Raw genomic sequence first — 25,497 nt, 5'->3', positions numbered from 1 at the left:
GTTTATCCGTGCGATGCTGTGGATATTTTTGATAGTTTTAATATGAGTATATCAAGATTATTAAAAAGAAAAATTAATATTTTGAAAAATACACTTTCAATAACATGTACTCATGTGCTGCATCCAAATAATTGGTGCATCCAACTTTGTCTATTGCTCCCATAGATACCATACGTTGCAGGTCTCATCATGCCTCCACATAGAATTTAATTACAACTAGATGATCCACAAAAATCAAATCCCATTAGAATGGCGATTCAAATTGCTAGCCAGTATGACTTGCAGATGAAATATATGAGCACCATCATCTGTAAAACGGCACCTATTTCCAATCATATGCTCAATTATCTATGTCATCTAAGTGCAAATTACCGCAACAGTGGCTGCTACTAGTAGAGAGGTGAGGGGAAAAAAAAACTGATTAAACTAAAAAATTAAAAATAAAAATGAGAAAATTAAACCATGAAAAAAAATTAAACCTACTAAGAGAATTTTAAAAAAAAAAAAAAATGGTTTGGCTCGGGTTCGATTTCAGAAGGCTAAAATTGAACGAACCGAACCAAATCAGACCGGTTCAAGCAAACTAAACCAAGTTAAAAAAGATAGGGGTATAAATATTAAACTTTCTTTTCTTCCCATCCTAGAAAGTGTTTGAAAGTGTAATAGTAGTTGCTTTTTAAAATATTTTTTATTTAAAAATGTATTAAAATAATATTTTTTTTATTTTTTAAAAATTATTTATGATATTAACAAATAAAAAAATCTAAAAATATTAAAAAATATTAATTTAAAATAAAAAAAATTAAAATTTTTAAAAATACAAAAACAAACAACGTCAGCCTAGCTGCCGCACCCCCAGCCATCGATGACTCTCCTCTTCATCTTTCTTACTCTTAATCTTTGTCTTTCATTCTCTTTGAAAAACCGGTCCCGGTACTCCTTCTCGAAGCAGTAATTGAGCGCTACTCTTTGTTAGCTATTCATAGATTTGGAGTTACATTCTATTGTTGATTTAGCTGCCTTCTTTCCTAACTTTAATGGTGATTACTTGCAAGTGTATTTTATTAGAAAATAATATAAATTATATTATAAAATATCATTTAATAGCATAAATTTTTGGGTTGAGATGGTTCTTTGAGATAGTATAAGAGTCTTGATAACTAAGCGATCACCAGTTTGAATCTCACAACCCTCTATTTATTTGATAAAAATTAAGCAAAAGGTAATGTGGGTCTGTGCAAGTTTCAAGCCCAAAGGGCTTTTACTTGAGGGATGTGTTAGAGAATAATATAAATTATATCCTAGAACTTTACATAATAACTTCAACTTTTAGGTTGAAATGATTTTTAACATATTTATTGTATCATTTTTGTTGCCAAATGTCGAGGAGGCCATCGAGTCCAGTAGTAATTGGTGCGTTTTAGCATATTATTTCGGTGTGCTTCCGGTTAAATTTAAAAAAAAACAAATAAATTTAGTTTGGTTATATTTTTTAGTTTAAAATCGAAAATGCTCACTCTTATCTACTAGCTTGCCAAACCCGCTACAATGTGATGTTATTATTATTATCTATAGCATGATACAGCGATGAGCCACCGGCAGCTGCTGATTTCGATGACATCTGGGATTTTTTTCCTCTTTATCGTTATCCTTTTAAGGTGACGTTGAGATTTTTCTCTGGTCTCATGTTTTTTTTTTTCTGAAGGAGTGCCACCATTATATTAGACGCCATTTGGTGTTAGAATAAGTAGGAGCCAGGAGCCAAACTTCTTTAAATAAAAAAAGTAGAGTAGAAACCAATCTTCCCTAAAAAATAAAAAAAATAAAAAATAAAAGCAGCCTTGGCCTTGGTGAAAGTGTGCCAAACCACCACTTAACTATATATATATGCACATGCCAATATTTTGATTGAAAAGAAATTAAAAACTGTATTATGCACATGTACTTTGGAACATAAGCTGCTTCTTTAGTAGAAAAGGAGTGCATATTGTATTTTATGTGTTTTGTATTATAATACAATGTATTTTTAAAAGGTATTTTTTAAAAATATATCAATATAATTAAATTACACCATAGTTTAGATTTTAAATTAGAGATTAAAAAAAAAGAAAAAAGAATCCCGAAAACTCAATGGTCATGCAAAGAGACAAAGCACATCAACTAGTTAAGAATTTAGCTTCAGTTGTCAAACTAAGATAAAGTATTGCATAAGCACAAAAAATGTAGAGTCCTTATCCTCTCCTCCAACAGAGAAAAACATCATCACAGCAGCAGCATGTCTTAGGCTGGTACATGCACATGGGCTGTCAACCATAGCAATACCTAGGACTACAAGCAAGGGCCCACTACCCATCATGGAGCCCACATGTCAAAATCATCTCCGAGGGAGATCGATTCCCAGTTTTTCCACCGTCTCTCTTTTGTTTTGTCATATAAACAAACACAAGTACCTGAGTCAGCGATTCGGGTTTCTGACTCATCCCTTCCCTTTCGGTAGATCTCTGGGCACCCAGTTTCATGGAAAGCACACAAGATTACAAGCTGGGTTTTGTTCGTGAGATCAAGAATTAGGTCTTTGTCTCTGTAGGTATATAATGGTGGTGGCAAGCTTCCATGTGAGATGGACCTACAGAGCCTCAGCCCCAGCCGACAAAAAAAGATAAATGCTCTGCAGAATTGTTGTCACTTTTAAAAATAACTTGCTAGAGGCTCTCTCTCTCTCTGTGCTATGTTTAAATCCATGGAAGGGTCCTTGGTGCTGGCGTGACCCCTCACAGCTATAACCCATTAAATATTCTCTCTTTCCATTCATGTGGGCTGCTTTTGTTCTTTCCATTTCAGGGTTTCGGTCTGTGAAGAGGCCCACTGTAGGTGCCTCGAATAAATGGAACAGATAAACGGTTAAAATTTTACTCTCTTCATTTGTACTTCTGCTAAAAGAAAATAGTGTTTTCTTGTAAAAATGATTAATTGTTCATTTTGCCATTTTTTTTATTTTAGTGGTGACAATGTTATAATTTTCTTCTTTTAATAAAAAAGAGCTTTTTTATATTTTTTTTATACTTAGTATTTTTATCATTTTAAAATTGGCTTATTTATCACCATTTTTTTCTTTACATTTTTTTAAGAAAAAATATTATTTTTTATTTTTTACACTCTAACTATTTATCACTCTAAATTTGACCTATTTATACCATTCTTCTTGTTCTTATCTTTATTCTTTTGTAATTTATTTTTAAATATTTTTCTTCGCAATTGTTTTTTAAGAATTTATTATACAAGGACTAAAAAAATGGTGTTTCATTATAGCAATTATAATATTGTTTTATTTTTCTGCTACGTTAAAAATTAGCTTGAGATCTTACATGCTTTTATTAACGCATATGATCATTACTATATTTTATTATATATCTAAGAATCGACTTTTCGATTCACGGTTATATTTGTGTTATAAAAACATTATTTGACCTGTAGCGAAGCGAGTTAAATAGTCGCGTTAACACTTTTTATTTATTTATTAGCACAGATGGTTCTCGATATATTTAATTAAATGCATGCATAGGATTTCTGGTTTATAATTAGAGTTTAAATAAATACATTTGAAAAGCTTGCTTTTTTTTTCCAAAAAAGTTAACCGACTTGCGGTAAAGCACGAGTCAAATAACTAGTATATATACTAAAATAAAATTGCCTTTTCCTATAGAAATGGAATAATTGTAGATTTTGTTAATTTTGTTGTTACTGTAGCGGTGGCAAAATTGTAATTTTTTAGTTTTTTTTAAACAAGTTTTTTCATTTCACACTTGGCCTATTTATCATCATTTTTTTTTCTTATCTTCATTTTTTTTGTTATATTTTTTTAGTTTTTCCTTTTATTTCTCTACATATTTTTTTAAACAAAATTAAAAAGTTAGCAATAAAAAAAATAAGGATTAAAATTAAAATTAAATTTTATTGTTCATTGTATGATGAAATTGAAAAGAAAAATTAATTTAAAAAAAGGACCCAAAGAAATAAAAAGAACGAGGATCATGATTGAAATACAAAAATAAAAACAAATTTATGATTGGAGGCTGAAATTGATAAGAAAAATCAATTTACCAAAAGGAAAAAAAACAATCAAAAGAATAAGGACTAAATTAAAAAAAATTATATATCCCAAATTGAAATTGAATGATGAAATTAAAAAAAAATTACAAAATAACCAAAAACAAAAATTAAAAATCAAAAAAAAAAATCGAAGTAAAAATCCTCATAACTCAAACGACAACTCTAAAACAATTTGCATGACTAGCGTGCCACTAGTGATAATATGATTTATTTTTAATTAATTTAATAATATATAATAATTCATGTGAAAAGACTTCTACGCTGCATTTATAATGGAAAGGAGGAAACCATGAGCACATTTTTCCAGTTACCGGTATTTTCACTCACCGAATAAGTATTTTTCGAAGCGGTATTAGTTTTGGTTAACATTACCAATTCAGCTTTCGACAATTAAGATGAGAATTAGAGCTAAATGTAACACTAAACCTAGAGCCAAATACATTTACATTTTAAAGCTCTCTCCAGTCTCCCCCTCTCACTGTCATCTGTCTTCCATTCTCTTTCACTTGACATCATCACCTCATCATCATCATCTCACTAGCTACACCTATGACCCTTCTTCTTTAATTGCGTTTTTTTATTCTTCCTGATTAAGATCACAGGTTAGAACCTCATCTGCAAAGACTTGTTGATCAGATGACATGATCAGTGTAGTTGTTTTACAATGACATACGTATTTTTATAACATGTTTCTTTGATTTCCCACTTCAAAAACAGGAAGGAATCTCATTTCTTTGTTTGATCTCTCATCTACTATGGGTCTTGTGACAACGACAATCACTCAGAAACTGCCAATACCTTCCTTGCACCCACACCCATCCCTTTCAGAGCCTCATCTTTTTCCCAAGAGCTGTTTTCTAGCTAGTCCTGCAAATGGTGTTCGATAGGCATGTATGGGGTATCATCTATACAGATAGAGACGACTGGAAAATAGCTTTTTTATCTTTTTAAATTTTGTAAATAGAGACGTGTCTGTGTCATAATTTTATCCCTAAAAGTCCAAGCGGTTTGTGTATATCTTGATCATGCAATGGGAGGTGATAGCGAAGAGTCCCACTGTAAATATCCTTTGTCGTGTGAGAGGCTCTAAGATGAATGATCACTCTTGAACTAATTAAATAATTGTATTTATCTTGTAAATACGAAATAAAAATAGAAGGTTATAATACATATATGGTGGGCAATGATGTGGTGTTTGGTGACTCCCAGGAAAAAAACATATATATATATATGGTAAAGGGTTTGAAACAGGCTCGAGCAAAATATAAATTTATAAGACAATAACTACAAACCATGCCCCTTGGTGGTGAGATGATCTCCAGCTGCAGCAGAGCGTGGGAGGTTTCATGATTACATGATGAAGAGGAGGAGCATATATAGGAAAATGTCTGCAGACAGAGCCTGACTTATGAGCCTGAATTAGCAAATTAAATACAAGCAAACCTCTATTATATGGTTCTGTCAACGTAATTATGGAATCTGATGACTCGAGGAATAATGCAGGCATGATTTAATAGATAAATGCAATAAAAACAAGGGGTTTGGTTATGTACAGACCCTGCATAGTCATGGAACGGTTCTCTTTTTATTATTAATATAAATATTCAAATTAATTTATGCATATCCCAACTAATCTATAATTTTTAAAGTTAATAATCATATAAATTTCAAGTAATTCTAAAATAATTATAATTTTAAAAAAATTAATTTCAAGTAATTTATAATTTTTAAGTTAATAATCATATCTCAACTAATTTCTAAAATAACTCAAACTCATAATTATTAAAAAATAAATTTAAAATCTAATTAATTAAGCTATTCTAAATTAAATGAAAAGGTTTTTAATAGTGATACATAGGGTAATGTGAGACGTAATTATGCAAATAATGAATAATAAGGGCAGCCTCTAATTTAATTAGCCGAATAAGGATTCTTTTGCCTTGCTTTTTCATGATAATAAGAGTTGAATAAAACTCAAGTGTTTATATTTATTCAGTTTTTAAGTTTGTTTTTTAAAAATTATTAATTTAAATTTTACAAATTTTATATAATTATTAATTTTAAAATTTATAAAATTAATTAAAATACACGTAAATTAACCGAATATTTATATTAATAATAAAAAATAAATTATGTACTTGCTCGCTGTATTCCCGCGGAAATCAAATGTTTGCAGTCCTTTTTTTTTTTTTTTTTTCCTGTCATGGTGTCACGATCAACTTCTTGTTCTGGCCGAAGTCCAACTTTCATAATTATCCCTTAGGCAGTAAATCTCAATTTCAATGTAGTTTTTCATGTAATATAAAGTTTTCTCTTCCCAAAATGATAATATCTTCCTCGCAATAATCTCAGTATTAATCCTCCTCATAAATTCATTAATCTCTTCATTTTATGATAATTATTTGTTTTAGATTTCTCCAATTAGGTGACCAAATCAATGGCCTTCATTATTTGGTGATTTCCATCCATTGAGTATCCCTCCTCATTTTATTTTGTTTTTGTTTTTTTATTAATTTCTGTCTGTAAATTCCCCTTGATCGGTCTTAAGAACGTCCTCCCGTCCAAGCAGAGCATGAAGGAACAACACTTGGATTGGGATACCTACCTGCAAATATATATATAAACAACAGATATAAGCTAATAAAAACACACATAAGAAGGAGAGAACCCCTTACCTCTCAAGAAGAAACTTAGACCACGTAAACGGACACGGTGAACGGGTGGATCACAACACGCACACAACACAGAAGCCCTACAAACGGAATGAACAGAAAACACGTGAAACCAGACGGAAAAGAAGCCACACACAACTGGGAAATGGAGATGGAGGATAAAGAAAATTAAAGGGGAAAATAAAAAATGGCCTTGATGGAAAATTGATGGATGTCACTGATGATTAATGGAATTCAATTAGTTTAAGTTGCCAGAGTTAGTTTTGGTGATTAGAAATTTAATTTGAAGTCCTCAAAACTCCTTAATTTTGCAGATGAATAATATAGCTTTGATAACTATATACACTCAACAGCCATGTGTATTATATCTATAAAAAAAAAAAGTCATGTCGTCGGATTTTGTGTTTCGGTCACCGGAGTCCGTAAAAATCAATTCCGTCCCGAAGCCCACGCGCCGCCACCACAATCTGAGTCTAGTACTCTCGTCGGGTGATTCAAGGAAAAAACACTTGAATTGACCGGAGTACCCATTAAACCTCAGATTTGGACATCACGGAGAGTCGGCTTGGTCGTGGCTGGAAAGCAGAACGCCTCCGTTGCTGGTGTGAAGAGGGCCGAATCAAAGAAGCAAGAGCTCTCCTCACCAAATCACCTTCGACACCGCCGATTCTCACTAGCGAATTTGTCATTGCAGATCTGCGCGCATTCAACCGATTGTTGTTTGAAGAGTAGTTGGATGATGAAGGCGAGCCCCCGAACCCTACACCTTTATGGAGACTACAACGGAAGGAGCCTGGATGAGTCGTCGGTGAGCACATACAGGTACGCTTAGGAGTGCTCTGTTTTTTAACGACCTGATGGTGATGGCTCCGAGAGGGATTGACGGTAGAGATTGAACGGTTAGGAGATATAGCATTTAAACGGACGGATGGAGAAGACGACTGTGAGGTGTGTCCGTACATGTTGACACGTGTGGGGGAGGCGGATCTGGTGAAGAAAGTTGATGAGCGAGAGGTGAAACTAGAGCTTGAAGAAGCAAAAGCCGTGGAGGAGGCGTAAGACGTCGGAGATCTGGTTAAGTGCTGGTGAAATCTGCCGGGAGGAGAGACTGAGCGGAGAGCTGGTCCGCTTGATGTTCTTCTAGAAGATCCAGTGGCTGTGGCTGCCATTGTGGTGGTGGTGGATTTGATTTTTAGGGTTTAAAAGGACAGAGAGAGAAAGGGGAAATCTAGGCAGAGAAAGAAAGTGGGAATTTTTTTTTTTTTTTTTTTTCTAGTCGGAGGCGTTCGGCTAGTTGATTTGGCAAACCTAGCTTTACTCGAGCGACATCTTTATAGGGAAGGGAAGGGGGTGGGGTGTTCGATATCTCGCGATATCTTGAGGGGTTCGGGATCTTTTAATTTGGGTTTTCTTTTGGAGTCCTTGGAGGTTTAAGTATTTACATGTCGACAAGGATTTTTAAGATTTCCTTTGTTTGGGTATTTTGGTGTATTTATGGAATTACCTTTGTATATAAAATTTAAAATTGGTTGAGTATTGTCATTTTATTAAAATTTTCATAAATATATATATATATAATGAATTTTTTAATGGTATATTAATTATTCAAAATTCATAATACTTACATTTTACCATTAATAAATTGACATATCAGTTTTATGAAAATGAGAAATAAAAAAAAAGGTTTTTGAATATTAAACTAAATTAAGAATGACATGGAATTTATATGTGCTTTTTATCAAAATAGATAAATACTTTATTATACAAACATTTTTTTTTGTAGAGCATGTGGTAGTTTTTTTTTGTTAATAATACCAATCATAATGCATTTTAATATTCATAGATTAGCAAATTAATTTGTATGGAAATTTGGTATAAAAAAGTATATTTGTAAATGTTAATTATATAATATCTTACCATCAATGAACACAATGCAATGACAAAATAACCATTCAAATTCTCTCTTGGTTTGGAACATTGAATTTGTTACTGTATAGTATACAATGACAAAAATCCCTTAAATGCATTGATTTTTTTTTTTAATATCAATACCCAATTATGGAATTAACACGAGTTTTTTCCTTTATTTGGATTTCCACGTCAAGTGAACTAATTCCCTAAATTATATTCCCTCCAAATCTGATGAGCAGATACAAAGAATGTAGAACATGGCAACATGCAATCACATAATAAAAGTAGAAAACCCATCAATAATTGTTTTTAAGGAAATGGCAAGAGTATGCGGACACGATTGCAAAAGTAATTGTATTTTAAAAATATTTTTGAAAGAATTAAGTTTTTATATTTTTTTGAATTAATTTTATTTAAAAAAAATACTTCAAATAGCAACGGAAATTACAGTAACCAGCGGCGGGCTCCACAACTTTTTGAGAGTTGAAAACGTAGGAGAACCAAACCAGGACCTCTGGCTGAGTTGGAGCACAAGCAATCCAAGTGGATCCAACGGTTTTCAGAAAATAAAAAACCTATGGGCTCTCTTCTCTCTACCTGACAAAAGACAGCCATAAAAAAGAAAGAAACCAATGAATTTTGATCCGTTTCACTGACAGCTCTTGGAAATCCTCGAGAGGCTCTGTCTCCTATTGTGACACTCTCACACGCTCTTTACATTCCACGTAACACTGACATCTATCCACTCCCAACAGACCCGAATATTTTTTATTATTTTATTTAATAACACAGTATCCTCAGATTACTCTTTAAACAATAAATTCCTTAAGAGCTGGCGGGTGGAGTCTAATTTTAGTATATATTTGGCATCATAGGAGTAAAGTCATTGTTATTGCAGTTTAAAAAAGAATATTTAATTGTGATTTAAAAAAAAAAAAAGTTTAAGAATATATATTTTTTATTAAAATTATTGTAAGATTTATTTTTTAATATAAAATAAATAAAAAGTAAGTCCCTATAAATCAAAAACAAATTATTTTAATTTCTAAAAAATCAAAATTTAAAACACATTTATAAGTAAATTTCAGTGTAAAAAATAAGAATTATTTAACTAATCATACAATTTCTTCATCATCGATATCATATTCAACTCTCTCGTATGATCCATTTTCTAAAGTAAACAAATTCAGTTATCGATTAAATTAAATTAAATTATGTATGATGATCAGAAACAATTCTTATTATTAAAATAAAATAAAAAGACAACACATGTACGTTTAATCTATTAGTTATATATCAAATATATAAAATTCAATTTTTTAATTATAATATAACAAGGGAGGGGGGAGGGTTTTTTTTATGCAGCATAATATATTAGGAGTTGATTAAGAGTATACAGTCAAAACATTATTTGTCAAGAATTTAAAAAAAAAATTTTATTTTTAAATAGTTTTGATGTATTAATGTTAAAAATAAAAAAAATTATTTTAATATATTTTTTAATAAAAAAATACTTTAAAAAATAACCGCTATCATAATACTCAACACGCTTTAAGTGGTTAGAAAGGTTTAACTTGAATCTTAAGATTAATAAGAAAAACTATTAAAATTTTTAAATGATTATACTGTTATAATATATATATATTCTCAAAATTTTCTAAAACAATTAATCTTAATCAATATATAAACCAACTTCAAAATATCTCGTGCATTATATAAATAAATAAATAAGATTAGAAGCAAGACTCGTGTTACTCACTCACTGGGTGACCACTAGCAGCCTGTTGTTTGTCTGTAAAAATTCTATGGGCAATGTAAGATAGATATACAGGTGTCTATGTCGTTATAAGAAGGGCTGGCACATGGTGCCATGGTGGAGGGTCATTGTCCCTTGTCGACGATCTTAACTAAAGGAAAAGCAGGAATATAATTCTTTTATTGTTAATTTTTTTTAGAATAAATTTATTTATTGCTGTTAGCTAGCCCAATAAATACATTTAATTCGTGAAGTTGTGCCATAATAATGATATACATGATTATATTTCAGGCTATATTTTTGTACTTACAAATTACATTTATATTTTCTGTTTTTAACCGGTAATGAAGCAGAAATGGAGTTCTACTGTCACCGTTTTATTTTACAAATTTCTTGACAAATACAGCGTCTGTGTTTTCTTTCTTTCTTTCTTTCCTTTTCTTTTTTAACGGCATGGGTCGATTATTATTATTATTATTTGAACAATTCAGGACGTCATTTTTCAAACAAATGGCAATGGAGGGGTCACAAATTCACATCGTTTGCTTCTTCGCAATTGTCAACGTTTATAACACCGTGCTGACAAAAAATACTACAAGTTTAATAATATAAAAAAATAAAGATAAAATAACAATATAAATATTCAAAAATAACTTTATTTTGTTTTATATTTTTTAAACTTATCAAATAAAGATAAAATAAACTTATCAAAGACATGTTACTATTTTTTTTTTTTAATTTAATGTGGGTGTCCGGACCAGTTTATGCGCACCTCGACTAATCTCATGAGCCCTGAAGTTAACGACTATGTAATCCTCCAGTGACCATCATATGAGTAACCATAGAGCTCGAACCTGAGACTATAAAAAAAAAAATCTCTTAATCCCAAATTTTTACCATTAAACCACTACCTAGATGATTATCTATCTCTAATCTTGATCTTACGGGATAAGCATGGGCACATTTATAAATCTTTTACCACTCTAATCAAGATTTGAAACTTGGACTGCGCCAATTAGTCCTTCTAATTTTGCACTATGATGAGTGTAGATACATTTACTCGGGGTTAAGACTAATCATGGTTCGTTCTCAATAACAGTAATAATTAATCATGGTTGTCTGACCAAGCCAATCACATCATGAGATGATGTTTATCTAATCTCCACTAAGCACAGGATGAAAATTACAGCTAGCAAATAACAAGGTTTAAGATTTAAATTTATGCAATATAGTTGCAACTATATCGCAAGAACTTCTCACCAGCTTAGATATGGGTTATCTGTATAACTGTCTCCAAGCTTTTATAAATAAATTAGGCGTACTGTATACATAAAATCTTCCTCAGTTTGGTTAGTGTCATTATCTCAATGTATTCTGGTTTATCAAACCTGGTAAATCGATAATTTGATTTTAGTTCAGACCGGGTTTTAAAATAAATCAAGTAGGATTCGGTATGATCAATCGACATGAGAGTTTTACTTTGCGACTCGATTGAAACTTGGTTTTATTTTTTAATTTTATTTTCAAAATAAAACAGTTTTGGTAACAAAAAAACTTAAAACAATTCTATGTTTTATGTTAACATACCTTGCTTAGGTTGTTTACTAGCCGGTTTAGTGACTCTGGTTTCGGTTCAAACCACCTTTTGAAATTTGACACCAGAAATAGAAACTTAAATTAGATCATTGATCTGCGCAATGTTGGGGTTTAGATCAATTTTTCTAACGTAAAAAAATATCTAGGTGCTGCTAATGTTTTTTCTAGTAGAAAAAAAAATAAATAATATGTGGATTTATTTGATGTGACTCGGTTTTTTTGGCAGGTCCACATGTAATCTGGATAACCGACAAAAACATAGTTTGACTTAAAATAAATACTTAAGATGAGATTTTTTTTAATAAACATTAAGACGACAACGTATTGGATAAAATTTGGGTCAACCCGAGTTAACCTGTTAGTCCATATACCAAGTCATGAGATCATGATAACTATGTAAAAAGCAAATTGTAAAGTTTCAATTTCCAATAAACCTAATATTTAAGAATGAAATTGAAAAAAAAAATCAATTAAAAAAAGACCTAAAAAAATGACTCGAGTCACGACTCGGGTCATGAAATTGGGATAAATCAATAGAAAGCAAATTAAAACAAATTATGAAGCTTAATTCTCAATCAAACCAGTGGTGAAAGATGAAATTGAAAAAAAAATGAATAAAAAATAACACAAAAAATAACTCGAGTCAACTAGGGTTACCCCATCAAACCTGTGATTCAAGTCACGAGACATGAATAACCTCATAGAAAGCAAACCAAAATAAATCATGAAACCTAATTCCCAATTAATCCAATATTAAAGAATAAAATTGAGAAAAAAAATCAATTAGAAAAATAAAAAAAAATCGAGTCAACCATATTAACCCATCAAACTTGTGACTCGAGTCATAAGCATGAGATAGCCTCATTCAAAATAAATTGAAGAAAAAAATATAAGAGTTTACTCCCTAATAAATTTAGTATTGGAAGATGAAATTAAAAAAAAAACTATTTTAGTGAATAATATTTTGCGAGAAAAATTAGAATGAATTCCTCTTCTTTTTTTAGTTTTTTTTTTTTGATGTTAATGAAATTATGATTATTGGTTTGTAAATTAAAATTGTCTCAAACTCTTATTTGTAATTTTTTTTATTAGACTACCTACTCAACACTATTTTAGATGACCCAAATTATTTAACGAGTTAAATAATTTTATATGGGATCCATTTAAAAATATTATTATTATTATTATTCTTATTATTTAAAAAAATTCACTAACCCTTTATTTTTATTTGTCTCAAAATATTAATTTACTATATTATTGTTCCGCGTTACGTGGTAGGTTAGATCAAATTTTTTTAACATAAAAAATATCTCAGCGTTAATAATGTTTTTTCTTGTAGATTTTTTTTTAAACTGTACGTGAATTGATCTGATATGACTCAATCTCCGTGACGGATTCAAAAGCAACTTATATGACCAATAAAAAAGTAGTTTGACTCAAAATAAATATTTAAGATGAGATTTTTTTATATAGATATTGAGACGACAACATATTTTATCGATTCAGGTTAACCCGAGTTAACTTGTCAATCTACATATCAAGTTACGAGACTTTGATAATTTCATAAAAAACAAACTAAAACAAATTATGTATCTTAATTTCTAACAAAGATAATGTTAAAGGATAAAATTTAAAAAAAAAATCAATTAAAAAATATCCAAAATAATAACCTGAATTATCATGTTTAAAAAAAATAACAAAATGTTATAAAAGCAAAAAAATCTTTGATAAAATAACATATTTTTAAGATGTTATGTTTTAGAATTGTGATATTGAATTAATGTCACGATTCAATAAAACAAGATATTTAACTAAATATCGTGACAGTAATTATAATTTTGTCATGGCATTTGATGAAATGTCTGCGTAATGAACAACTCTTTTGCCACTTTTCATTGTCACATCTTTAGCTGTTACTACCTTCTCTGCAACATGCTCTGAAGTTTTCTTAGCTCCTTCAACAATGGAGTCTTTTGCTTGTGCTCCCTTCTCTGATACATACTGGGTAGATTTCTTAGCCTCTTCAACTAGAGTACTGTCATTTACCTGTGCTCCTTTATCTGCAAGATAATGGGTAGTTTTTTTAGTCCCTTCAACAACAGCACTGTCATTTGCTTGTATTCCCTTCTCTGCAGCATACTGGGTGGGTTTTCATCGATTTTTTTTTCAAACAGTGCTCCAAAACTTCAAGTTTATTGTTCTAATTTAAAAGAAAAAAACCCAATAACTCCTCCCCCTTCTCTCTTTTTTTTTTAATTAATAAATGGCTGATGGTACCTATCTAAAACTGCAAAGCGTTCAAAGGTTGCTTGCTTACACGGGTAAATTTCTTATTATATGAATAAAGAAGGGTTATCTTGGTGGTTTTTTTCGGAAGAACGCCATCGTTTTCGCCGTAGGGAGTCAGGCATTCTTACAGAAAAAGCACTACACGCCGCTTTTACACATTTGATTGGCTTGGGAACATTCTCAGATCCACAAAGGAAAAGACGAGGACAACAAACAATATGACACGTATCACCCACGTGGAATCAGCTCATGGCACTGGTGGCTTCACTGAGCAGACTCGTGTCAACAAATTAAGCCCTCTCTTATTGTTTTTTTATATAATATTCTTTTCTTGTATTAAAAATTTAAAATCATGATTTTGGCAGCTACGTGGTGTTTATTTTAATCAATTAAACTCATAGAAAGGCAGAACGTGTTAGGCACCCTGTGGATTTTGGAAATCAAACCCCCAACCACTAGGCTTTTTGCTTTGTTTTCTGGCCCCAGCTGCTGATGACAATTTTTATTTGGAATTTTAGTTACATATGTTTTTTAAAGTAGTTTAAAATAAAAAAATTTAAAATTTTTTATTTTTTTAAAAAATATTTTTAAAATAAAAAGATGAACAAGCTCTATATATAAAATCACATCAAGAAGAAATAGCATCGATATGTCAATTTTGAGTAAAAAGTAGGTAATGGGCAATTCTAATTAATTAGAAATAGAAGAAATTGTGTAGTCACTGACTCACAAAGAAGGTTTTTCTTGTCATCTTTGCTTGCTTGGCGGAATCAATAAAATAATATACTAATGGAGATGTTGGACAGTACTGATCATCACTCAATGCATGCCAATATGCCATGCTCTTTTTTTTTATTATTTTTTTTTTAATTTGTTTTCTGAACTTTATGGTATGCATGCATATAACCTGCAGGTAAAAAGATGTCCCAACCTCCATGTCGTAGGGCGTAGCATATTATATATGTACGGTATGAAACGAAAAGGAAAGACATAGTATATATTTATAACCTTCAAAATAACAAATAATATTATCGAGTTAATTTAATATAATGCCCATCTTGTATTCAATGTTCTTGCATAGTCAGTCGGCCTGGAAACTAACTGGTCCTTTGATAATTAGATTATTGAAACAAGAACAAAAAAAAAAAAACAAAATTTCTTGCTATTTGGGATAGAATTAAGGAATTCCTATTGAAAGTTTTTCATGTAATTAAAATTAATTGTTTACAACTTTTTAGCCAACAAAAATCTCTTATTTTATCACTATGTATATATTCGAGCATAATTTCAACCTCATTAATTACTTGATGTCCAAAAATAAAATTTCTTGTTTTGTTACACGGATTAATTTTGATCGTTGATCATTCCCTCAACAATAAAAGTCGTCTTTCTTAGTACTTCGAGTCATTAATTATATATTGATATAATTATAGCGAATATTTAGTGTAATTTAAAGACAACTTTGAAGAGCTTAAGCCTTAAGATTTCAGTGAAAAGAGGGAGGAACCTTCGTTTTATATATATATATATATATATATATATATATATATATATATATATATATATTGTGGGATCTATCTGGACCATTAATTTGGTTGCATCGATCCGACGTCGGTTTGGTTAGATTAGATGGTTAGAAAGATCCAATCAAGGATTAAAGTGAAAGAAAATCTTATCTCCTGGATTCATCATCAAGAATATATATATTGGTCCATCACAACTTATGATCATGCATGTCATTCTCCAAGATTACGTCAAAAGAATAATATTGAAGGAATCATCAAAAGGAAAAGGAACTTCATGGAGAAGGAAACTTTAAGTATACTTATCTCCATCCCACAATTGGGGGCCATATATGCATCCAGAAGATACGAAGGAATTTCTTTCCTGAGGTTTATCGAGACCTATACTATCATGTTTTGGATAAATACTACTGTCCCTTCGTTTGAACTCGCCATTATCATGGAAAGAAAATCCTATAAAAATAAACTGATCATACTTTGGCATCTAATTCAAATCAAAATTCTCCTAGATACTAATGAAAATTTTCAGAGCTACCAACAAAATCTGGGTTCATTCCAAATTATTTTCTATTTCTCGTATTCAATATCCGAGAAAAAATTAAAAAAATGCTTCTTGAATTCATTTTTCTTTTAAAATTATGGTTGAAACTATTGGAATTTTTATTAAAAATGTGAAAGATTCAGTACAAAATACTAAAAAAATACTTTTTCTTGAAGGGGAGAGACAATATTTGTCTAAAACATAATAATTGAAGGATAGTATTGATCAAATTGATAGTGCATGCCTCAATGTGCTACGATCCTAATAGTTAAGGGGCAAGAAATTGCCATTAAACAAAAAAATTGCTTATGGCATGCGAGTCTTGACTATATAGAATGTCAATATGGAACCATCTGTCGTGGGTGGACCGAAAGGACCAGCCATAAAACTACAGCCCCACAGTAGCTAGCCACCCCCGGCGGACTTCCTCTTTCTTTTTCCCAGCATACTAGTTCGAATACATCTGCCAAATGAGACCACTAGAGCCATTAAAGACTTGATGAGAGGCACCATGCGTATAAAAACCAGAAAAGGGTCAACCATATGCACCTGTTTCTCTGGTATACTTTTCTTTCCCTTCCAATTCAACCTGTTTGAAAAAGGATCCATAAAAGAATGCAAGATTCTACATTGCAAAAACGCGTTCAGAACGTCCTTTATTGACAAGATTCTCTAATCATGCTATATTACTTTAATCATTTGAATTTGAATATGTAACTTCAGGTAATAAAAATGAAAAGCGACCTAAGACGGCAAGAGCATGGCTTCAACTTGAAGATTTATAACGATAATTCTAGTATGAATATTGCTTCTTAATTTCTTGTCATTTGGAGACCTTGTTCTTCATAGCAATATGTGTTAAGACAAATTGGAAATAATGTTTAATATATACATCATTAATAATCAAATATGTTGTCGTTCATGTATTTATTAGATTTTTATTTACAATGTAAAGTATAAAGAAATTATTTATGCCGATCCGATCCCGTTTTGACAATATTGAAAATCCCAATTGAGTTAACGTATAGCACTTGCTACTCAAGAAAAAATCTTCGATGACAAAGTCATTAAAGACAATGATTTTAACAACTTGAGGATACCAAGTTGTTCTTTAACTTTCATGGGGATGACAAGTAAATTGTCTTGAAATGGTAGTTTAAACTCCACGCAAACGGCACACGAGCATCCACTTGTACTGCGGTTCTTGGCAGGAAAATTAAAATTTGCCGTAACCAAGTAGCTGCTGGTTTTGAAAACTACCGCATCTACATTATTAGGAAGAGCAATTTTCTTCCACATGGTGTGGAAGCCCACAGATTTTGGAGGTTGAGGGCCCTCCTTTTAATGTCTAGTTTTGTCACTCGATGCTTCCTCTTTAACAGGTCAAATGGTCAAATCTTTTTTATAATTCTGACTTTTGACTCTGCGGATCTCTTGGGGAAGAGAATTAGTCTTTGCTGCTCTTTTTGAGCCATGTGTAGGACCTTGTTCAATTCAATCTGGCAGCTGCATTTTTACAACCATTGTTGGCGGCAAAAACGCTGTTTTTTAAGGAAACGACAGCTTTGATTCCGCCAGTCAATTCCTGCACTGACATGGAAAAACACCTAATGGGGATGGAGAATGATCGACCATGATAGCAGAGGAAATCAAACGAGAAAAATACTTCCGAAGAACGAGTTTATATAGATCAAAACAACTTTTGATTGACGAAAGTGAAAGCTTAACAGCATTGGATTTCTCAATATTGTTCTGAAATCTGCCCCTTTTGTACCCTCGAATTCCCATGTAGTTTCTTCTATTCCAAATAGGTGACAGAAGGACCATTTTGTCAGACATTGAAGAACTCACTATGCGGTGCAACCTGCGTTTTATACTAAAATCGAGCTTAGCATCTTAATTAATTAATTTTCATTAGAAATATAATTAACAAATGTAACCTGTCTTGACGGACATCTGATCACGCCTTAATTATGAGTGAGGTTAAAGGATTTTGTAAATCAAGTTGCTTTCTTTTTCAGAATTGTCTTTGTCTTGGAGAAAGTATGAAGGGTGAGATCACTCAGATAGACATCTTTTCTTTTTTTAATTTCTTTTTTCCATTAACATCCCCTCTTATTTAATTTCCTGAATTCAGCTGAGCATAAGAGAATTTATGGATTTTAAGAATTTACTGCCTGGTGTCCTGAAGGTTCAGTTTAGAAAAATCCTCAATTAACAAAATCAGGATGCATGTGAGGCGAGTGTGTGTGTGTGTGATATTCTGCAAGATTTGTATTCTTGAGAACTTCTGTTCATCATTTAAGAAATTATAATGAACCCAAGATTCTGCAAATGCTTCTCACCTGCTTTCACATTAAAGAAATGCTTTCTGTAAACACATACACATGCTTATGTATTTGTATTATTTATGGACGAATCTTAAAACCCCATTTAACTAATAGAATCCTGATGCATCAGACTCTTTGAAACACAATTAAGTAACCTTATGTACATAAATCCTCGTATATACTTGGCAGAAAAACTGCAAAATCTCATGATCTAATTCAAACAATGTTAAAAAAAATAAAAGAACTCTTGGATCTAATTATAAAATCAAGATCAAGAAACAGCAACCCCATTTCTATTAGCATTCATTAGGCAAAACCTGGTAGGCCTGGGCTGGAAATCCCTCCTCCTGTGAAGGTCATGACTGGTTGGCTTGATAATCTGTAACAAGATTGCCTTGAACGGATTCGCTTTGGCAACCACAGTCAAGTCCCAATTATGATTCGACCCAACACGACCGATTCTTGATCCTGAAGACACCTTACGGAAATTCCTGTGCAGGCTGCACCTGAATGATCCAGGATGTGTGGTGGGTGAACATAGGCATGTCCTGGCTTGTTGCTGCGCATTTGACCTAGGATAAGGTACGTCTCTAGATGCCATGTAAGATGTGATAGTTTTATACCTCTCAAAGAGAGAGTCTTCTCTGATTCTGTTTCTTGTGAGGCAAACTAATCCGAGACTGGATTTATGTCCAATTTTATAGCTTCGTTTGGGACTTGATGACCTTTGATTTAGTACACTATGACAACCTGGTTAACTGGTACATAGTGTAATAATGTCAAATATTTTTGGGTGATGTACAGAGAGAAGAGATTTCTAGTGCTACTAATTTACCCTTTAATCCCTTGGAGACTTTTGGATGAGTAAAGTCTGTTTTTTAAGCAATTAATTAGTTGCCCTAACTTCACGTGAACTCCCTGTAAATTACTGATCTGGTCATGTATTGGGTCTTTTAATGAATTTGCACCGTTTGGTACTGCAATTCGGTTTTTTTTATAAAAAAAAAAATAGAAGAAAAAAACCATCAATCTGGTTTTTCTTTTGGGTTTTTTCCATTGATTTGGATTTTAAAATGTATCAATTTGGTTTTTCTTAGGAAAAAGAACATGTTCAGCTCCATTGCTGAACATTTTGTATTGTGAAATTTGTTGTATCCTGTATTAGAGTTTAAACTTGAAACTAAACCGGTCTAGTTTGTAACTTGCACTCAAAGTTTTACAAGTGTATGGGGGCAGGGTGGCTCTAGCTAGTGGATAGATTGTTTGATCAAAAGCTTTCATTGATGTTGATTGATGGCAAGACATGTTATCCGTCAGTTAAAAACTTAGTATAGCAAAGTTACGTGATGTCCTTTCTTTCAATCTCCCAGCCAATATCGTCAGCCTCTGCTGAGTTTTGGTCAAGGAGATGAATTCCTGCTGGGGATCATTTATTGAATGGCTACGAGATAGCTTGCACAGAAGCCACTGATCCCGCCATGTCCTTTTTCTTCCTGCACCATCAACCATCTAAATACCTGTACAAGAGATGATGGCTTGGTGCTCCTGTACAAAAAGTGTGATTTTCTAACCACTTGTTTCTTTGCACGTGTAATATTTTCTAACCAGTTCTCGAGAGCTCAAGGACTTGGCAAATTAACGTGCAGGCACAAGTAACTTGACCAGAAACTTACCTTCCGCAAATAAAAATCAATTTCGACAACCATACTCAAATACATCTGCTTGCTATACAAGAAACAGGCTCCATTAGAGAAACCATATTTAGATCGTATAAGCAAAAAGCCAAGAAATCATAACCCTTTTCTTACAGGTGGCAAAGCAGCAGTCACCATTTTGGTCTCAGAGTGAGTCCTATGAAAAGAGCCGTGCTTGGTAACACACTAACAATGCTCCAGCCAGCCTATGGATGATAGCATAATGTACAAAAATAATGGACAGCAAGCGATCCAAGATATGCACAAGATCTAATTAGCAACCTTGTTAACTAGATGGCATCTCATGATGCCTTGCCAGGGCCTTCCAAGGAGGTAGGCACGAACTGCTTGGTATATACACGATGCCTTCTCTCTCTTGCATAAATTACCCAGAAGATCAGGGACAGCATTACAGCAGCAGATACAATTACTAGCCCAACGTATATCCATTGCGTGTATCGCCGCAAACCGGGACAATAAGAATGGTTGATCTTGGTGAATGTTTCTCGCACAAAAGTGCAGTCTTCCAGGTTAACCAAGAATGGACCATAACGATTCAACCCATAACTTAGGTTTACTGCAGATTCCATCTGGTTGTACAAGCTAGGAGTAAGCCGACCAGGCGTAGTACAAATCCCAGATGATACCTGACAGGTATATTTCTTCCACACCTGCTCGTTACAGAAAACAATGGTAGTAAGCCTTTCAGTGCCATACTCTCAAGTACATTGCGGGTCAGGTGGTGTTTTGTATGCAGAAGCTGACTAAGGAGGTCTGAACTGGAATTTATAATCTTAATCAAAATTGAAAAGCACATAAATACAAAAACAAGAAAAATGCCCCTAAAATATCACTTTAAATCGCTGGCACCACAAGTTAAACAGATAGAAACTACACAAGATTTTGGAATTTCCATGACAGGGAAAACTTAACATGGGCTAAAATAAGATGATGCAAACATCACACTCTGGCCAAAGATTAAAACTAAAAATTAGGTCGTATGGCATCTGTTAGTGGGATGTGCTCATCGTGGCCTAATCTTCAGCATATCCTATGTATAAAATGCTTTCAGCCTTTCTATTTACACTATGCATGTTCACATATATTACCTGGGTAGCATTGCTTAAGTCCACTTCACCAGCAGCGCATTGCCGATCTGTATAATCAGAATTGTATGGGTTGCAAAGTACAGGCATTAGCGGACCAGATTGATTGTAATATAGACCTCCTGCTTGGCGTGGGATATTTTTGTTGGAGACAGTGTTGATGATGTTATCAACAACGTTGACAAGTTGGTAAGTTGTCTCCTTTGTCTGCCTCAAGGTTTCTTGAGCAGTTGCGTTGTCCACACAAGGGATTATATCATCCAGAGCTGTTTTGGCAGTGGGGTTCTGAACCCACTCATCCATAGAAATACAAGTATCGGCAACCACACTAGAAGATAAAAAACAAACAAATACATTTAGGGAGGGACACATACTCAACAAAGAAGAACAGCTAACACATGACAAATCGACACTTTCAAACACTTTCCAAGTCGAAGACAACAGTGCAAATGTCTCTCTTTACATGCGGTGTGCAAGAGTATCCACATGCTTAAGAAAGAAGATAATTTTGTTTTTAAAGAGTGCTTCAAATTTGTACCGTTTAAATTATTGATTCTAAATGACACTAGCTTCAACTAACTGGTAGATCAAATTAACAGCAGAGCATGTTATCAAACAAACTTTAAAGGTGTAATGTTATTCGGGTACTAAGATGCAGCTTCATTAGACCTGATCTTAAAAGCAAATAAGTTTAGAAACCTCAGGAGTACTCGTTTCTTGTGGTGTTGGAAATGAATTTCCTATCTATGTACAGATATATTGCCAAATAAAAATTTAAATTAACAAGAAAACAAAGCCTTCTACATTTCATAGCTTATAGGGCTTTTTTCCCCTCATTCTAATTTAAGATATTGAATTGCAAAATTCTAAACTAATTTGGTTTCAGGAATATTTCTTGATCAGCCAAAACATTCAGAGATTGATTATTGTGCATGGATGAACTCAGTACAATCATGATCTAGCAGGGAGAACAGTTATTAGTCAAGGCGCAGATAGTTCAAGAATTGGTTAAAACAACAGAATCAAGAGAAATGTCAGGGATATAACAAGTTAGCCTATCACTATGTAACCTAATGAAAATGAAAATTCTAGCTCACTACCAATGGGTACTGAATTTTTGCCCACTACCAATGGGTTTGTAGTGCCACAGACAAACACACAGAAGATAACCATCAAACTAATAACTACAAGCACATGTTCGCGTGTGTGTGTATATGGAAATCTACAATTAAGAACAAGAAGTTCCACATGCCAGAGTGATGCAAAAACACGAGCGATGCCAAGGATACTTAAATCTTTTTACAAAGTGACTAGGCATATATTAGGAAAAAATTTCAAACCATGGAATGTAGATCATGTGATAATTTTAACTATGGAATCAAGTGATTGATAAAAAATCAATGGCATGATGCATATCACTTTGTCAGGAATTTTGTAAAAAAAATTAAGAATCTCTAGCATTATCCAAAACACAACTACAAAAAGGTTTGTGTGTGTATATACAGACATGAAAATGTTGGAAATCTACAGTTAAGTCCAAGAAGCTCTATGTTGTTGCGCATCGTTATAGCGTATAGAGCTTCTTGGACTTAATTGTAGATGTCCAACATTTACATGTGTATATGTATCCAAACACCAGAATGTATGTACAAGGCATCTAAACATAAACTTAATTCAACAAATTTTATTTTATTTTTAAAAAAGAACATGAAGTATAAACTCTATGCATGACCCTATAACAGATTTTTTTAAAAAAATCAAAAGAATAGGAGGACAAGCTTACTTGTGGAGGAGAAGGAATACACCACACAGAACAAATGTGCACGTGACAAGAATCCAGCCAAGGATCACCAGGCTACAGTCAATAAACAGTAACATTGGGCAGAGTCATAATCTTAACTTACAATTTTTTCTTAAGTTCAAAAAAATTAACAGAAAATGGCTGAAAGATCATATCACTCACAAGTAAACAAGACACTGCATCCCGAAAATGGAGAATACTGCAACCAACGTCATCATAGAAATAATATTAGAAAAGAATTTAGTTAGATCAAACAATTAAGAATTTCCACCTCTAGTTCAAGAAAACAACACTCACCAAATCCAAGAAATGCCAGAGCAAGCATTACAGCAGCAAGGATAATCAGGATCAATCTTCTGCAATGCACAATAAAAAGTAAATGCCGTTATGAAAAATTCCAGAACCAAGCAAGAACCAGAAGAAGTTTTAAGAGCTTTTACGGACATGGTATCCAAAACATCTTGTATGCCTTCCGAATTCTTCTGTGTAGTACTGGAAAGAGTAGCACCAGAGGAGTTGATTTTTGTTTGAATGCTATCAATGTCATTTCGGACACTGGTTGGCAGAAAAACTGACAATACACCAGCATTCTTAGCCGCAGCAAGATAATCTGACACATTCCTGAGGTTTTCAGCAGTAACATCTGCCTGATTAACTACATACTCCAATGTGCGTGTTGTACTGTTGTGAAACTTCCCTTGACCAGCATACAGAACACCACATCCTGCACTGTAATTGCAGAGCAACATTGAGGGTGTCATGAAATTATTAATCATAAAAAATGCATGTAAATATAGCCCAAGAGAGAAAGAGGGATTATTACATTGCAGCAATGGTAAAGAAAATGAGGGAGATAAGAGACAGAGCATAGCATGCTCGAGAATAGCCATAAGGTTCTCTTCTACAACAGCAATAGCAGAGGCAGATAAAGGACAAGCATAGTCCAAATATCACAAACCAAACTGCAGCAACGATAAAGAAGGGAGCCGCGGTAAGACCAACAGACTGCATCATTAAAGGGACAATCAGGCCTAGGAATTAAATAGTTATTATCCAAAACAATCCACGACAGTTAATAAGATTATGAAATGACAACTTACAAACTTGACACGCATTCTCACAATAACATAAGAAAAAAAAAACCAGTGAGACGAATGGACAGTGGGAATGCAAAGCAAATCCCAAACAAGAAAACCCAAATAATGGAATCATTTTTTTTCTGTGAAAACTGTACATAATAATAATAATAATAATAATAATAAATTCCTTAAAAAAGGGGGAAAAAACAATTGAGAACATGAGTCATTCTACAAAATTAGGTGAAGTAATAAGAGCAAAACATCAGTAATATTCATATTCTCCTAACAAAAAAAAAAAAAAAAACAGAAGAAGCCAACACCATTACACAATAAATAAGAAAACAAAAATCAATAACTACCAAACAATTAGTAACATTTATCCCTTTTACAACATCACAATCAATAAAGTAAAAGGAAATAGAAAAACTTTATTAACACCCCACTAAGAGAATGGATAAATTTGGTTGCAATAAATAAAAAAAACAAGGAGAAAGAACTCACAGCCCAATAATGTTTATTGCTGATATTATAACCAGAAGTGTAGAATTTAGAGTTATCTAAAGGGTCTCTCCTTCTTGTTCTCTTTGCAGCCAATATCAAAGAAGATGTTGTGTTCCCTTCTTCAGCAAGATGCCTCCTAGCCTTCCATGAAACCAGCACACCATCATTCTCTCTCTCACCGACCACATCATCTACATTGACAAGAAAAGTTACTCTTATCACCCAAAAAAACATGCAAAGATTGAGACTTTTCCGCTGGAAATATAATCTTAAAACAAAAAAAAAGATAAGAAAAACAAAATCCTTAATTAATCAATTACCTGAGATGGAAAGGGATAGAGAATGGGAAGTTGCGGAACTGGGAGTTGCTGTTGAAGAAGTGAAGAGAAAGAAAAGGAAAACAAAGGCCAGGAGAAAAAACAATGGCGGATTTGATCTGTTATTGCATGACATTGTGTGGTTTTTTTTTTTTTTTTTTCTGTTACAGTTTCTTTCTCTGTGTTTCTTGGCGTTGGCGTCGGCTGTGGTTGGTTTTTATGTACGTGTCCGAGAGAGAGAAGAAGTAGAGGGTGAGCGACAGGCAGTGTT

The 25,497-nt window shown here is 32.8% G+C and overlaps 2 protein-coding genes across 2 annotated transcripts; both read right to left on the bottom strand.

Moving 5' to 3' along the window:
- Positions 1 to 7,059: 7,059 nt before the first annotated feature.
- On the bottom strand, positions 7,060 to 8,089 carry LOC18099888 (uncharacterized). Its single transcript, XM_024604767.2, has one exon. It carries the CDS (start codon positions 7,949 to 7,951, stop codon positions 7,313 to 7,315), a length of 639 nt encoding a protein of 212 aa, XP_024460535.1. The 5' UTR covers positions 7,952 to 8,089; the 3' UTR covers positions 7,060 to 7,312.
- A 12,296-nt stretch (positions 8,090 to 20,385) lies between these two features.
- LOC18099886 (uncharacterized) lies at positions 20,386 to 25,497 on the bottom strand. The gene is made up of 9 exons (XM_006381007.3): positions 25,230 to 25,497; positions 24,910 to 25,100; positions 24,153 to 24,334; positions 23,774 to 24,058; positions 23,627 to 23,685; positions 23,492 to 23,528; positions 23,312 to 23,383; positions 21,532 to 21,856; positions 20,386 to 21,093 (listed from the first exon to the last, which is right to left on the bottom strand). Exons 1-9 carry the CDS (start codon positions 25,360 to 25,362, stop codon positions 20,725 to 20,727), a joined length of 1,653 nt encoding a protein of 550 aa, XP_006381069.2. The 5' UTR covers positions 25,363 to 25,497; the 3' UTR covers positions 20,386 to 20,724.

Source organism: Populus trichocarpa, chromosome 6, assembly GCF_000002775.5.
Source record: "Populus trichocarpa isolate Nisqually-1 chromosome 6, P.trichocarpa_v4.1, whole genome shotgun sequence".
NCBI classification, from domain to species: Eukaryota; Viridiplantae; Streptophyta; class Magnoliopsida; order Malpighiales; family Salicaceae; genus Populus; species Populus trichocarpa.
The sequence above is the reverse complement of the archived record's forward strand: the minus strand, read 5'-3'. Positions and strand labels throughout refer to the sequence as shown.

Excerpts from the sequence above, each read along its gene's own strand:
- LOC18099886 (XM_006381007.3), bottom strand. The coding sequence starts at position 25,362 with ATGTCATGCAATAACAGATCAAATCCGCCATTGTTTTTTCTCCTGGCC. Across the intron at positions 23,686-23,773 it reads CAAGATGTTTTGGATACCAT|AAGATTGATCCTGATTATCC; the intron begins GTCCGTAAAAGC and ends TGTGCATTGCAG. Across the intron at positions 21,857-23,311 it reads GTATTCCTTCTCCTCCACAA|TGTGGTTGCCGATACTTGTA; the intron begins GTAAGCTTGTCC and ends TTTATCTTCTAG.
- LOC18099888 (XM_024604767.2), bottom strand. The coding sequence starts at position 7,951 with ATGGCAGCCACAGCCACTGGATCTTCTAGAAGAACATCAAGCGGACCA.